The sequence below is a fragment of the Oncorhynchus tshawytscha genome, linkage group LG02, assembly GCF_018296145.1.
Source record: "Oncorhynchus tshawytscha isolate Ot180627B linkage group LG02, Otsh_v2.0, whole genome shotgun sequence".
Taxonomy (NCBI): domain Eukaryota; kingdom Metazoa; phylum Chordata; class Actinopteri; order Salmoniformes; family Salmonidae; genus Oncorhynchus; species Oncorhynchus tshawytscha.
Genome location: NC_056430.1, coordinates 73,829,339 through 73,844,830, shown reverse-complemented (window position 1 = coordinate 73,844,830; position 15,492 = coordinate 73,829,339). Strand labels below are relative to the sequence as shown.

The 15,492-nt window shown below is 44.1% G+C and overlaps 1 protein-coding gene across 2 annotated transcripts in view; it reads left to right on the top strand.

Moving 5' to 3' along the window:
• The window catches only part of mxi1 (max interactor 1, dimerization protein), a 35,628-nt gene extending 20,931 nt beyond the window's left edge, over positions 1 to 14,697 (top strand). For both annotated transcript variants that reach the window (XM_042304515.1, XM_042304518.1), the window contains exons 4-6: positions 8,526 to 8,649; positions 12,020 to 12,224; positions 12,545 to 14,697. In XM_042304515.1, coding sequence (XP_042160449.1) covers positions 8,526 to 8,649; positions 12,020 to 12,224; positions 12,545 to 12,729 — 514 coding nt within the window. In that variant the 3' untranslated portion in view covers positions 12,730 to 14,697. The remainder of the gene's footprint in view (positions 1 to 8,525; positions 8,650 to 12,019; positions 12,225 to 12,544) is intronic.
• Positions 14,698 to 15,492: the final 795 nt, after the last annotated feature.

The window sequence follows — 15,492 nt, the reverse complement described above, 5'->3', positions numbered from 1 at the left end:
TGATACAGTAAGCTATGTTAGTTGTGTGTTTTTATAAGACGGGTGTGTGTGTGTGTGTGTGACTATGATACAGTAAGCTATGTTAGTTGTGTGTTTTTATAAGACGGGTGTGTGTGTGTGTGACTATGATACAGTAAGCTATGTTAGTTGTGTGTTTTTATAAGACGGGTGGGTGTGTGTGTGTGTGTGACTATGATACAGTAAGCTATGTTAGTTGTGTGTTTTTATAAGACGGGTGGGTGTGTGTGTGTGTGTGTGTGTGTGACTATGATACAGTAAGCTATGTTAGTTGTGTGTTTTTATAAGACGGGTGGGTGTGTGTGTGTGTGTGACTATGATACAGTAAGCTATGTTAGTTGTGTGTTTTTATAAGACGGGTGTGTGTGTGTGTGACTATGATACAGTAAGCTATGTTAGTTGTGTGTTTTTATAAGACGGGTGGGTGTGTGTGTGTGTGTGACTATGATACAGTAAGCTATGTTAGTTGTGTGTTTTTATAAGACGGGTGGGGGTGTGTGTGTGTGTGTGTGACTATGATACAGTAAGCTATGTTAGTTGTGTGTTTTTATAAGACGGGTGGGTGTGTGTGTGTGTGTGTGTGACTATGATACAGTAAGCTATGTTAGTTGTGTGTTTTTATAAGACGGGTGTGTGTGTGTGTGTGTGTGTGTGTGACTATGATACAGTAAGCTATGTTAGTTGTGTGTTTTTATAAGACGGGTGTGTGTGTGTGTGACTATGATACAGTAAGCTATGTTAGTTGTGTGTTTTTATAAGACGGGTGGGTGTGTGTGTGTGTGTGACTATGATACAGTAAGCTATGTTAGTTGTGTGTTTTTATAAGACGGGTGTGTGTGTGTGTGTGACTATGATACAGTAAGCTATGTTAGTTGTGTGTTTTTATAAGACGGGTGGGTGTGCACGTGACAGAGAGCAGGGTTCATGTACTCACACGGCTGCATGTATGTACTTTTATGTAACATGTATGTGGGCTGTGAAGAGTGACTGCTACATGCATATTGCATTTCACCATCTGCAAAATGCACGGGGGTGGATCAACGCTCTGCATGTTTGGCCCATATATTCATTCCAGATTATTCCATATGATCTACAGGGGCGTATAGCGATTTCCCAAGAGTACACAGCTAAGCCAACATGCCCTGTTTGATATGTTTTGTGCTTAAATTATAGATTTAACCTACACTTGAGTGTACAAAACATTAGGAACACCTGCTCTTTCCATGACAGACTGACCAGGTGAATCCTGGTGAAAATGATGATCCCTTATTGATGTCACTTGTTAAATCCCCTTCAATCAGTGTCGATGAAGGGGAGGAGACGGGTTAAAGAAGGACTGTTAAGCCTTGAGACATGGATTGTTTTTATTTATTTACTTTTCTGCTCTTTTACACACCAGTATCTCTACTTGCACATCATCATCTGCTCATTTATCACTCCAGTGTTAATCTGCTAAATTGTCATTATTATCCTATGGCCTATTTATTGTCTACCTCCTCATGCCTTTTGCACACACTGTATATAGACTTCCTTTTTTTCTACTGTGTCATTGACTTGTTTATTGTGTTATTGGCTTGTTTATTGTTTACTCCATGTGTAACTCTGTGTTGTTGTCTGTTCACACTGCTATGCTTTATCTTGGCCAGGTCGCAGTTGTAAATGAGAACTTGTTCTCAGCTAGCCTACCTGGTTAAATAATAGGTGAAATAAATAAATCAAATTGTGTGTGTGTGCCATTCAGAGGGTGAATGGGCAAGACAAAATATCTAAGTGTCTTTGAACAGGGTACTGTATGGTAGCAGGTGCCAGGCACACTGGTTTGAGTGTGTCAAGAACTGCAACGCTGCTGGGTTTTTCACACTCAACAGTTTCCTGTGTGTATCAAGAATGGTCCACCACCCACGGAACATCCAGCCAACCTGACACATGGACCGCTTTCCACACCTTGCAGAGTCCATGCTTCAACGAATTCTGAGGGTTCTGAGGGCAAAACGGGGGGTGCAACTCAATATCAGGAAGGTGTTCCTGATGTTTTGTACACTCAGTGTATATTTAAAAAAATGTCCTCTTCATTGAAATCATACAGAACACCTGTGTGTGTTTGGTGTGTATAGCTCTCAATTTTACTGCTCAGTAAAATACATCAAATAGTTCCAATCTATTTGGATTTAGGCCGTGGCTTTGGAGCCTCAGATAAGGCTGGACGAAGCTGGAAAGAAAGAAGTGGTGGATTTTATTATCCTTCCTATCCCTGGAAAGAGACATGGTGATATTGGTCAGTGTCATGCTAACAAGAGAACATGTTCATAATGATTGTGCCTGCATCCCAAATGGCACCCTATTCCCTATGTTGTGCACTTCTTTTGACCAGGGCCAATCTAGGTTCTGGCCAAAAGTAGTGCACTATGTAGGGAATAGGGTGCCATTTAGGGCGTAGTTCATAATGACCATGATGTCTCCATTTCCTGACTGCCTTGTCGGCTTGGAGATTTACCACCGCGCTCCACCAAGGATCTGGAATAGTATAATATCCTGGGATGCGTGCCAAATGGTGCCCTGTTCACTACATAGTGCACGACTTTTGACCAGAGCCTGGTTAAAAGTAGTGCACCGTGTAGGGAATAGGGTGCCATTTGGGATGCCTGCAGCCTATGTGAAGGTCCTGTAATTAGTTTAATATCTATGTGAAGGCTCACTTGTCAGCTCGCTACATACATAACTAGGTCATATGGGAGGTGGGGTTGAGGGTGTGGGGCAGAGTAGCAATGTGATCTGTGTTGATTAATCAGGAATGAGTGTTTTAATGTCATTACCCTCTATTCATAGGCCTACATCATTGAAATTGACCTACCGCCAAACCAATATATTTTTTACAACTTTTCCTGATGTTCTATACTGTCCTGATCACATCCTTCAAATGTATGGCGTTGTGTCTGTAGCCAGGGTCTGAACGGTCCCTTTAAGAACATATGTAATGTATATCAGACATCTTGGATGGCCTGTGCCGTCAAGTCATTCATTATTTAAGACTTGTTCAAAAGTTCCAGGAAATGTAGGCCAGCTATAGTGTAAAGCTCCTTTATCTCTCTGCCTCATGTGTGTTCCACGAAATACTGTCACAACTAGCAGGACTTGATGTCCTCAGCCAGATCAGTGTTTTACCCATGGAAAAAAATCTATTTCTAAAATAAGCTCTTTTTTAGGTTTGGGGTTATTAGACTACACCTTGGCTCTAGGTTTTCCCTGTGTTTGTTTCTCAAACAAACCCACCTTTAATTAGCCTTATCTGCAAAACATTACAGAAGCTACTATTTAAGCTACTCTGTTAAACTGGGAGACAGCATCCTGTGTTAATGTGATGCTGCAAGCCACAGACCATAATGAAACGGTCTACACAAAGACCACTCACATCTAACCTCAAAGACCTCTCACTACCTCTACTACACCAGTTACCTCACAACCATAATGTAACAGTCTACACAAAGACCACTCACATCTACCCTCTAACCTCACAAAGACCTCTCACTACCTCTAAAACAGCAGTTACCTCACATCCATAATGTAACAGTCTCTGTAGCTGCAGGAGGTGACGGTGGAACAGAGCCGTGTTAAAAACACCAAACCACAATAAAGGCTTGCTGCCTGTCTGTGTGCACAGCTGAGCATCCTTTCAACCGTCTTTTCAACCTCTCTTCAAACCATTTTTCAACATCTTGTCGGGCAGTTTTTTATTTTTATTTCCTTTCAAACTCTCTCTTGATCAGATGAAAGAGAAAGAGAAAAGAGTAAATGAGGAACCTGTGGAGGGATGAATAGAGAGAGAGAAGGAGTGCGTAGGCCAAGAGCCGTGAGCAGTGCTTGGGGCGATTCTGCCGGGTTACGAAGGAGGGTTTTGAAGTGCGGATGGCCTTTTTCTCTGAAGGGTTAGCTCTTGTGTTGGAGGCAGGCTTGCGCGTAGGAAAGAGAGGAAGATTGATGGATAGAATAGAGGGAAAGAGAGAGGTGGAGGTTAGAGAGCGTGGAAGACCATCTCTCCACACAATTTGTTTATTTGTACCATCATCATGCAATCAGCGTCACAAACTACAACAGTACGCATCCATTTACCTTTGTTGTCATTCAAAATCCTAGCTTTGATTTCATGTGTGAGTTCTGAGGACTTCGCGGTAGCATCAGCATGCTAGCAGCACGCATTATGTAATCTGCATGATGCAGATGGGAGCCACATACACGTAAAGCTAACGCTAGGTAATGCTATTCATGGGATGACCCGGAGAACAGGGCTCTTTGGCAGGCTAACGTTAGCACACGTTCTAGGCTATCAATAGCTAAAGTAACAAGGCTCATTGGCGGGCTAACGCTAGCAAGCGCTAGGCTATTCATAAGGAGTGGCGCTAATGCCATCCAACCCCCTGCAGTGCTAAATTAGCTTAGCAGGTTATCTATACCCAGCACACTACTAACACTGAGGTTAGCGTCCTGGCATGATCCTTCCGGTAGCTAACTCTGGTGTGTGTGGTGTTGCAGTGTCCTACCACTGCAAATGAAATCCAATGCCATTTATGTAACGAGATAGGCCTAGCAGGGTTGGGGTTAATTCCATTGCATTCAGGAAGTAAACAGAAATTCTAATTCCAATTTTTACTCTGCATTTCAGTTTTAATTACCAGTTTGACTGAATTGAACCCAACCTTGAGACCGAGTCCCCGTTACTAGGTCTATATTCCCTGTTTGCTATTTTGTCCTCAGGAGGCCCCAAAGGAGATTACAGTGCAGAATGCCTGTGTTTAAAGTCCCACTCTGGTATTTAAGCCCACAAACGACTCATTCATTTTTTTGTCACCTATTAGGGCATAAACCCAGGTCTTTGACCCGACCGATAAACAACTTCCCAGCATGCTTTAGGGATTACCACCAATAACTCTTAAACCTAACTGGTAAAGAACCACGCTTTAGAGGTTTAGGAACATTTAACCCTTGGTGGACATTGTGTATGGACAGTGACAGAATTATAGGGACATACTTCTCTATCTCGTTCTCACTCTCTCTATTTCGCTCTGTTTGTCTCCCCCCTTTTTTTCCCCTCTGCCTCTGTTGATCTCTGTCTCTACCTGTCAATCTCTCTACATCTCTTATTTTCTCTCTCCCTCTCTTTCTCCTTCCGCTTCGTGCTCCTTCTTCCTCCTCTCTCTATCTCTCTGTCCCCCCCATCTCTCTCTGGAGGAGGGGAGAGAAGAGGGGAAGGAGAGAGATATTAACCTTAGTTACATTGACCTTGCGTGTGTAGAAATCAAGGCTGAGAAATGTGCTTTGAGAAGTTATCACATGGGTGTGGAGGTGTCTGTGGTTAGCTGCTGTGACTCACTATCAGAATAGGCCTACGCATTCAAACTTTATCCAGCCAAGTTCTGTGTGTGAAAGAACAGGAGGCCGTGACTATATAGACCTACAGTGATTGTGGTTAACTAGCCATAGCCTACTCATGAAGAGGTTAACCTTCACTTGAGACAGATAGGTCTGTGAACGGTGCCTGCCGTCTTCCCCCTCTCCCTCCCTCCCTCCCTCCCTCCAGTAAGGGAGGGTTATCTAGGGTCAGCTGCTGAGACTGCAGTAGAGTGCATGGTTGTCTTTATCAGTGAGAGGTGAAGTGGAGAGGGGCAGGGAGGGGAGGGGGGAGTAGGGGCCTGTAGAACTACTGTCTGGAGGAGCTCCATTCACCTCACACGCTGTAGCCTGACAGGCATGTCTAGACTTGTCTAGGATACCCCTCCCTTCTTTTCTTTCTCTCAGTGTGTGTGAGAGAGCATGTGTGTTCAGCCAGCTCAGCTTTACTGACGTGCTACAGCCATCTTCCAGGTCAAATAGTGTGAAACCCAGAGGTCTCCAAACCTGTCTGTAATCTGCTGTTAGCGCTATACAAGCGGCACTCTCCTAGCCACGCCAGCCTCACCCTCATGTGGTTGCTAGCAAGCACGCTAAGTAGTGCTACGTATCAACAGCCATTGTCAGCCAATCCAGTAGCGGTTGGAAGCTGTGGTGAGCTTTGATTGGTAACTAACGTCACACAACATCCCAGAGGATTTGAATAAAGTTCAGCTTTCCCCAACTTAAGTCCCGCCCTGTTCGGCTCCCTGGCTTTCCTTCCGTTTGAAGTGAACGGCTTCCGATGTTTCACCGTGCGATGCCGCTCCCGAGTGTAACCTCAGAGTAAGGCCTGGGGCACCGCTATGCAGAGGACACCCACACACACGCTAGAGAACAGAGATGAATCTGATCGTAGTCCATCTCTGTGTAGGCCTGCTGGGTGAGAGGAGATGGTCACACACTACGTGCTGCACTAGGATAACTGAGATAAAGACTGAATGTGGGCTGGCCTGCCCTCTGAATGGGGCTGTTTACTGTCAGAGACAGACAGATATTTATCATATATAGAGACGTGTGTACGTGTTTTTGTACGTGTGTGTGCTCGTGTGTGTGTGCGTGCGTGTATAAGTGTGTGTGCGTGCGTGTATATGTATGTGTGTGTGTGTGTGTGTGTGTGCGTGCGCACACGTTTATTATTTAGGTGTTATAAGCAGTGCTGCCCTCCCATCCTGTCCCCACACAACCCAGAGGCATAATGTTCACGTTCTTCACATAGTTGAACACACACAGACACACACACACAGACCGACAGAGACATATACACACACACAGAGGAGAGTGGTTTCTGAGTAGTTGCTGGTGTCTTTAGGTTGTAATCTAGCCTCAGGGCCGAGACATTTTGAATGTCCTAGTCTGAGCAGCCTAACGCCCTAGGTTAGCTAAAATACTTCTTCACTACAGCCTAATGCTCTAGGTTAGCTAAAATACCTCTTCACTACAGCCTAATGCTCTAGGTTAGCTAAAATACTTCTTCACTACAGCCTAATGCTCTAGGTTAGCTAAAATACTTCTTCACTACAGCCTAATGCTCTAGGTTAGCTAAAATACCTCTTCACTACAGCCTAATGCTCTAGGTTAGCTAAAATACCTCTTCACTACAGCCTAATGCTCTAGGTTAGCTAAAATACCTCTTCACTACAGCCTAACGCTCTAGGTTAGCTAAAATACCTCTTCACTACAGCCTAATGCTCTAGGTTAGCTAAAATACCTCTTCACTACAGCCTAATGCTAAAATACTAGGTTAGCTAAAATACCTCTTCACTACAGCCTAATGCTTAGGTTAGCTAAAATACCTCTTCACTACAGCCTAATGCTCTAGGTTAGCTAAAATACCTATTCACTACAGCCTAATGCTCTAGGTTAGCTAAAATACCTCTTCACTACAGCCTAATGCTCTAGGTTAGCTAAAATACCTCTTCACTACAGCCTAACGCCCTAGGTTAGCTAAAATACTTCTTCACTACAGCCTAATGCTCTAGGTTAGCTAAAATACTTCTTCACTACAGCCTAACGCCCTAGGTTAGCTAAAATACTTCTTCACTACAGCCTAATGCTCTAGGTTAGCTAAAATACCTATGCTCTAGGTTAGCTAAAATACCTCTTCACTACAGCCTAATGCTCTAGGTTAGCTAAAATACCTCTTCACTACAGCCTAATGCTCTAGGTTAGCTAAAATACCTCTTCACTACAGCCTAACGCTCTAGGTTAGCTAAAATACTTCTTCACTACAGCCTAATGCTCTAGGTTAGCTAAAATACCTCTTCACTACAGCCTAATGCCCTAGGTTAGCTAAAATACCTCTTCACTACAGCCTAATGCTCTAGGTTAGCTAAAATAACCCTTCACTACAGCCTAATGCTCTAGGTTAGCTAAAATAACCCTTCACTACAGCCTAATGCTCTAGGTTAGCTAAAATACTTCTTCACAACAGCTTAACACCCTAGGTTAGCTAAAATACATCTTCACTGCAGCCTAACGCCCTAGGTTAGCTAAAATAACCCTTCACAGCAGCCTAAAGGACAGGTTATTTTGTTACATCCTCAGTGATCTCTCTCTACCTCTCTACTCAGCCATTACCTAGGTATACTGTCCTACCTTCAGTAATGTAGTCTAGCTAGCTATGATTATAATGAGCCAGAGAGGGAGAACTGCACTGGGATGGGGTGCAGGAAATGCCATTACACCTCTCTGTGTCATTTGAGATTGTGCGTGTTGTGGTGTAATTCGGGCTCAGACAATTTCATTTACATCTTATTAGTCAGGTCATGTGGTCAGTCACGGAGGGGGGAAGTAAAACTGAGTAGGGTGCAGGAAACACCATTACACCTCTCTCTTTCTCTCTTTCTCTCTCTCTTTTTCTCTCTTTTTTCTCTCTCTGTCTCTGTATGTCTCTCTCTCTTTCTCTCTTGTTTCTCTTTCTCTCTCTTTTTTTTCTCTCTCTGTCTCTGTCTCTCTCTCTCTCTCAGTATCATCTGGACCTATGTGTTGTCTTGTTATCTACTGTATCTGGCTCCTGAATCCTTCAATATTATGTCTCTAACCTCTCTCCTCTCTCTCTCTCTCTGTGTGTTCCTCTCTTCCAGGAGAGCCCACCTGCGTCTGTGTTTGGAGAGGTTGAAGGCCCTCATCCCTCTGGGAAAAGACTGTAACCGCCACACTACCCTGGGGCTGCTCAACAAAGCCAAATCACTATACCTGGGGCTGCAAGTGTTAAACAACAAAGCCAAATCACATATTGTTCAAGTCTAAAACACACACACACTTATGACCTGTTCAAGTGTTAAACACACACATACACACTTATGACCTGTTCAAGTCAAAACACACACACACACGCATACTTATGACCTGTTCAAGTCTAAAACAGCTCTCCAAATGCTTTAAATATGTATGACAAATATTTGACATTTTCCATTGATTTATTTGAGTTATGAAGCTTTACTATTTAAACTCCAACAACACATTTGAGTAGTAACCAATGTTCCCTCTGAGCCGAGTTTCCCCGTTAGTTAACTCTATCAACGTTTCCCTTCACTGTGAGAATTGTGATCGAATCAGAGCAGTCATTATTAGCCACTTTCAACACAACATACCGAAACAAAACAAACTGTGCAAGAGACTGTGTCGTACGCAGAGCGCGTCGGATTTCAATTGCACTGACAGGCACGTGTCACGATCGTCTAAATAACATTCGGATCAAGGCGCAGCGTGATATGGGTTCCACATCTTTTTATTCGCGAAACGCACAAAACAATTTAAGAAAGCAAACGATACGTGAAGCTATGAAGTGCTCACAGGCAACTGCACATAAACAAGATCCCACAAAACACAGTGGGGAAATGGCTGCCTAAATATGATCCCCAATCAGAGACAATGATAAGCAGCTGCCTCTGATTGGGAACCATACCAGGCCAACATAGAAATAAAACAACCTAGATTACTCACCCTAGTCACACCCCGCCCTAACCAAAATAGAGAATAAAAAGTCTCTCTATGGTCAGGGCGTGACAGCACGACTCTACACAGTCCGGTACTCTACACAGTCCGGTGCGCCATAACCAATCAGAGTTTCAATAGGCCTATATGCAAATAGACCATTTTCAAATATGGTTTTGTGCCATTCACTTTGAACTGGACTGTTTTACAGCATGAGCGGCTGCGATCGTTATACGCTTGTTTTGAAATCAAAGCCAGAGCTGCATGTAGCCACGTGTGCACATTTGTTCACATTCTTTGCTAGTTAGTGAGTTGTTAGCCCAGTTATAGATCATTTGTAGTCAGCAACGTGGCAGTGATTGCTTCCTGCAAGAGAACAAAACGTGTGCATTTCTTGGCATGTTTGAACGCGAGTCGGGTAAAGAGCTTTTTTCTGGCCGTTTTTTATTTTCAGACGGTCTTGAATAAGCTAAGTAGCCAATAGGCAGAGGGTAGCATCCTTTGTCTGATTCTCTGTGGTAATGGTATGGAAATAATCATTCATTTTATTTTGGAAAGTGGTTTCTTGCATCAAACAACAAATTGTTCGGGATACACAGGTTCACGTCAAGCCCTGCATGTGTTTTTCAAACGTCTCATGGAATGTAGGCCAACATTGAACACCACACATTGTCTGCTACTGTAGGCTGAATGATAGAACAGCCATTTCCATGTTACAATGTAATGTGATACATATTCTCCCTATTTGTTTATGTTAGGCCACTCTGGTCGTCCTCATTATGATCAAATAGCCACAGTAGTCTAACCGGTCAATGTTAAAACTGTAACTTAAAGCGGGTACAGCCTCAGTGTTCACAGTAAACACGCGCTGGAAGTGGCGCTCAGCAGACCTGAAATTCTCTCACTGACGGAAAAAATGAGAGGGAACATTGGGCTCTTAATGAGAAACATGTTGTTTGTTCTGAATCTATGGCCCCTGCAGCTTCCCCACTACTGACAGCCACCTGAATGAGGTTAACATGGGAGTGAAGATCAATAACATTGACCCTGACAATGACACAGAAACATGGAATGAAGGGTCGCATTGTTGTTGCATGTCTCTCGTTCGCTCTTTCTCTCTTCCCCCTCTCTCTTTTTCACTCTCACCCCTCCCTCGTTCACTCTCACCCCTCTCTCTCTCTCTCTTTGTCTCATCCCTCTCTCTCTCTCAGTGCTGTAACTGTCAGCTCTAGTCTTTATCAAGTATTGACGTGACTCTGTGTAACAGCAGTAGTAAACAAACGCATCGTAAACAAAACACTGATACAAGATAAACAACGCCAAGTCTGGAAAGACAGAACGTTACTTCTGTAGTGGACTGTTGGGTGATTTCCCTTCCAAAGGTTAGAGTCCGGATACAGGATACTAAAGTCTGACATTGGAGTTGTAGCGTTTGGAGAATTGATTGGCGGTTTCATTGACTCCTCTATCTCTCATCCTCTCTCCTCGTGCCAATTTTTAGTCTACTTCCCTGTCTGTATCTCTCCCTCCATCCCCCTCTCCCACTGTCACTATCCCTCTGAGAATATCTTCTCTATCAACCTTACCCGCTAAAATATATACATTCAAATCTATTCATAACCACGCTCTCTCGTCTCTTTCTTCTCTCCTCTCCCTCCTATAGAAACTTGAACACACCTGGTAAAATCCTTTTAAATAGATAAAGGAACACACAAAGGATAGCAACTCGTCATCTCTCTGAGGGTGTGGTGGAGGAGGCAGGTGCTCTTTGGAAACAGGTATACAAATCCAGTTTGTTCAAGATAACTAAACATGCTCTCTCTCTCTTCTCTCCTCTTTCTCTCTCTTCTCTCCCCTCTCTCCCCCTTCTCTCCTCTCTCTCTCTCTTCTCTCCTCTTTCTCTCTCTTCTCTCCTCTTTCTCTTTCTTCTCTCCTCTCTCTCCCCCTTCTCTCCTCTCTCTCCCTTCTCTCATCTCTCTCCTCTCCTCTTTCTCTCTCTTCTCTCCTCTTTCTCTCTCTTCTCTCCTCTCTCTCCCCCTTCTCTCCTCTCTCTCCCTTCTCTCTTCTCTCATCTTTCTCCTCTCCTCTTTCTCTCCCTTCTCTCCTCTTTCTCTCTCTTCTCTCATCTTTCTCCTCTCCTCTTTCTCTCCCTTCTCTCCTCTTTCTCTCTCTTCTCTCTTCTCTCCTCTTTCTGTCCCTTCTCTCCTCTTTCTCTCTCTTCTCTCCTCTTTCTCTCTCTTCTCTCCTCTCTCTCCCCCTTCTCTCCTCTCTCTCCCTTCTCTCTTCTCTCTCTCCCTTCTCTCATCTTTCTCCTCTCCTCTTTCTCTCCCTTCTCTCCTCTTTCTCTCCCTTCTCTCCTCTTTCTCTCCCTTCTCTCCTCTCTCTCCCTCTCTCTCCCTTCTCTCCTCTCTCTCTCCCTTCTCTCCTCTCTCCCTCCATTATCTCCTCTCTCTCTCTCTCCCCCTTCTCTCCTCTCTCTCTCCTTCTCTCCTCTTTCTCCCTTCTCTCCTCTCTCTCCCTTACTTCTCCTCTCTCTCCCTTCTCTCTCTCCTCTCTCTCTCTCTCCCTTTTCCTCTCTCTCCCTTCTCTCCTCTCTCCTCTCTCTCTCTCCCTTCTCTCCTCTTTTCTCTCCCTCTTCTAGAAACTTGAAGAGGCGGACCGTAAGAGCCGTAACCAGCTGGACAGTCTGGAGAGGGAGCAGAGGCACCTCCAGCGCCAGTTGGACCTGCTGCAGGGGGGCACTGTGTCCGGGGTAGGAGGCACTGGGCCGGGGGAGGGAGAGAGGATACGCATGGACAGCGTGGGCTCCACCCTCTGCTCCTCCGAGCACTCGGACTCGGACCAAGGTGAGCGACCGTGACTGCCGAAAGGAATCTTTGTCAGATTCCAGTCTTTATTTCCTTGTATCACACACATAAGCACATCAGTTAAAGAGATGTGGACTTTGCACACTTGTACCCTATTCTTAGGATAACCAGAAAGCTAGATTCTGTGTGGAAACAGAAACAAACCAAACTTCTCAGTTTAGTAGTGTTCCTGTTTAGTTCCAAGGAGCTCTTGTTTCAAGTGTGTTATTCCAACGTTCTGCTCTTCTCTTACTCCTCTCTCTCTCTCTCTCTCTCTCTCTCTACCTCTCTCCTTCTCCCACCTCCCTTGCCCTCTACAGAGGAGATTGAGGTGGACGTGGAGTCTACAGAGTTCTCGGAGCACGGGGAACTGGACTCGGTTTCTACGGCCTCCACCAGCGATCTAGACGACCACAGCAGCCTTCAGAGTCTAGCCAGCGACGAGGGCTACTCCAGCTGCAGCATCCTCAAACTCTCCTCAGCCTTCTCCGGATCCTCCTCATAGGAGATGGCTGTTGGGTGTAGACTCCTCCCCCCCGGCTCCAATCTGCAACCTCGGGGGGCTAAATCAACATCCAAAGACCAACCACCTGAACCTGTCCAGCGACGAAGGTTACGAGGGCAAACGTTAATCCAGCGTCCTCTTCAAACTCAGCGCCTTCTCTGACCGGCCGATTAGAGTTGTCTCCAGCCCCCAGCTCCAACCTGCAAACACCTTGGCCTCCATCCACCACCCCTGTTGTGTGTCGTCATGTCACCCATCTACATGTATCATCGCCGACTACACCATCGCCATGGCATCCCTCAAGTGGCGCCCTGACATCCTTCTAACTTCCTGTCTGTAACCCCTCGCCATCGCACCATCCTTCGCTCTGCTCCAACTCGCTGCTGAACCTCAACCCCCAGTCTGAGAACAACCCTCCCCCCCTCGGAACCCCTCAACCCCCCTCCGTCCCAAGCAGAAGGTCCAACCCAACATGAAGAACAGAGATTGATCCAAACACAGAACCAACCTTTATTTTGAGAATCTGAATAAGAGCAATGGTTTGAGATTAGATTTTGACTTGGGTGGCTTTATGAATGATTGAAACTGAAGATGAAAAAGGATGTATTTTTATATGCTGGGATCAGCATTATCTTGGTTTTATTGCAGACATAATCGAAGGGAATTAGACCCCCTTTTTTTAAATCAAACAATTGATTAAGTTATTTTAGAATCAAACAACAAAAAAACAACCCCATATTTTAGCATCAGAAATGCACTTACATTTCTAATATATATTAGAATATTTTCTGATGAGTTTTCTGAGTTTTAAAACCTTGTTTGGTTCTGTGTGTTTGAGTGTTTGCTCTGGTCTTGTGTCTGAAGTCAAGTCAATGTTCTGCTGGACTTAAAAACCAATTTGGGAACAGGTGGTAATTTGGACACAGACTCTGTGGAATGTCAAGAAGTCTACTTGCCATATCAACACATTTTGGCCCTTGAACAACGCTCCTTTTTATTTTACATTTCTTGTCTTTGTGGGTTTTTTTTTACCACTGTGCAACCACAGCACTGCATCCAACAGACACTTGAAATGGTGCTACCTGAAACAGCAACAACAAACCCATCCACAATGCAGCTCAAACGCTTGTACAACCAACGATCCTTGTCTGCCGTGTCATACAGGACGTTTCCATCCGAACGAATGGAGGAGAAACATAAACATGCATCATATGCATTCCCATGGAACGTGGGCGGTGCTCGGTGTGGAAATCAATCTTCAAATGTGTTTTTACAACAACGCAGCTACCACAACAAGCTATCCTGCACCTGCCTACCTTATAGCTGTCTATAGAAACAAATCGGCACAATTTAAAAAGAAGGAATAGCAAGGAACTTTGGACTATAGAGACAACATCCATCCTTTCTCTCTATCCAGCAGTAACAAGCAATAACTGTTTCTAGTATTTTTGTTTATTTTAAATTTCGACCATTTGACCTCCTGTTTTTCCCCCCTCTCTTTTCCAAGGCAACAGACCTGTGGCCGTCCAAAAAAAGCTCATTCAACTTGCGTAGTTTTTTGTACATAATTAGATAGCTTACAAATAGCTTAATAAATTAACGATGAAAAAAGGAGTGTAAAAAAAAAAGTTTGAAAACTTGTGTATAGAAAAAAACCTATTGCCTCTGTTGCTGTTTTTGACCTTGTGTTTTTGTGCATTTTAAATGATATTTTTGAAAAGATTTATTCTACTTCTCTCAGAGTGTGACTGGCAAGCGGTCAGTCAGTCGTCCACGTGGCCATGAATTGGACAGTAATCGCTTTGTTCATTTTGCTGGTTGAAACGTTCAAAGGTTACCATTCTGTAGCTGTCCCCCATCAACCCCAAGAGAAACGTTCAAAGGTTACCATTCTGTAGCTGTCCCCCATCAACCCCAAGAGAAACGTTCAAAGGTTACCATTCTGTAGCTGTCCCCCATCAACCCCAAGAGAAACGTTCAATCAACCCCAAGGTTACCATTCTGTAGCTGTCCCCCATCAACCCCAAGAGAAACGTTCAAAGGTTACCATTCTGTAGCTGTCCCCCATCAACCCCAAGAGAAACGTTCAAAGGTTACCATTCTGTAGCTGTCCCCCATCAACCCCAAGAGAAACGTTCAAAGGTTACCATTCTGTAGCTGTCCCCCATCAACCCCAAGAGAAGTTCCACTTCATAGTACTTAACTTCAAGTTCAAGACACAACAACTATATGGCTGTAATACAAAATGGCCGCCACCCCAGGACATCTTCTGTTCATAAATACAGAGTTTGTGTGGCACTCTTATTTATTCAAATTTGTTTGTTTCTTACTTTTATTTTGAAAACTCCTATATGGCATTCCACTGGTGGTATCTCGTGAGCTGTGGTGGAACTCGAGTCTGAAGTGACAGCACCCAGGTGTATGATGATGTCATTGACTGTGTGTGTACATCCTTAGCCCTTGTTACTGAAGCGAGCCCAACTTGCACTTTGAAAAGTCTGGTTTTCCACTGGTATTCACATATCTCTTCATATGAAAGAACAATCCCAACCTGACCGTTGAGTTTTTGAAGTTTATATATTTATTAGCCTATTTCTCCATCCCTCACAGAACCAACACAGATTGAGAAAAAAAATGAAAAAGTTAACTTATTTGGTTTCTGTCTTATCTTATTACTCTTCCTATTTTTTAATGATTTTATCCCTTATTTTAAGATTTAATGTTTAAAAGTGAAACAATTGTTGTTTCCCAAATGGCACCCTA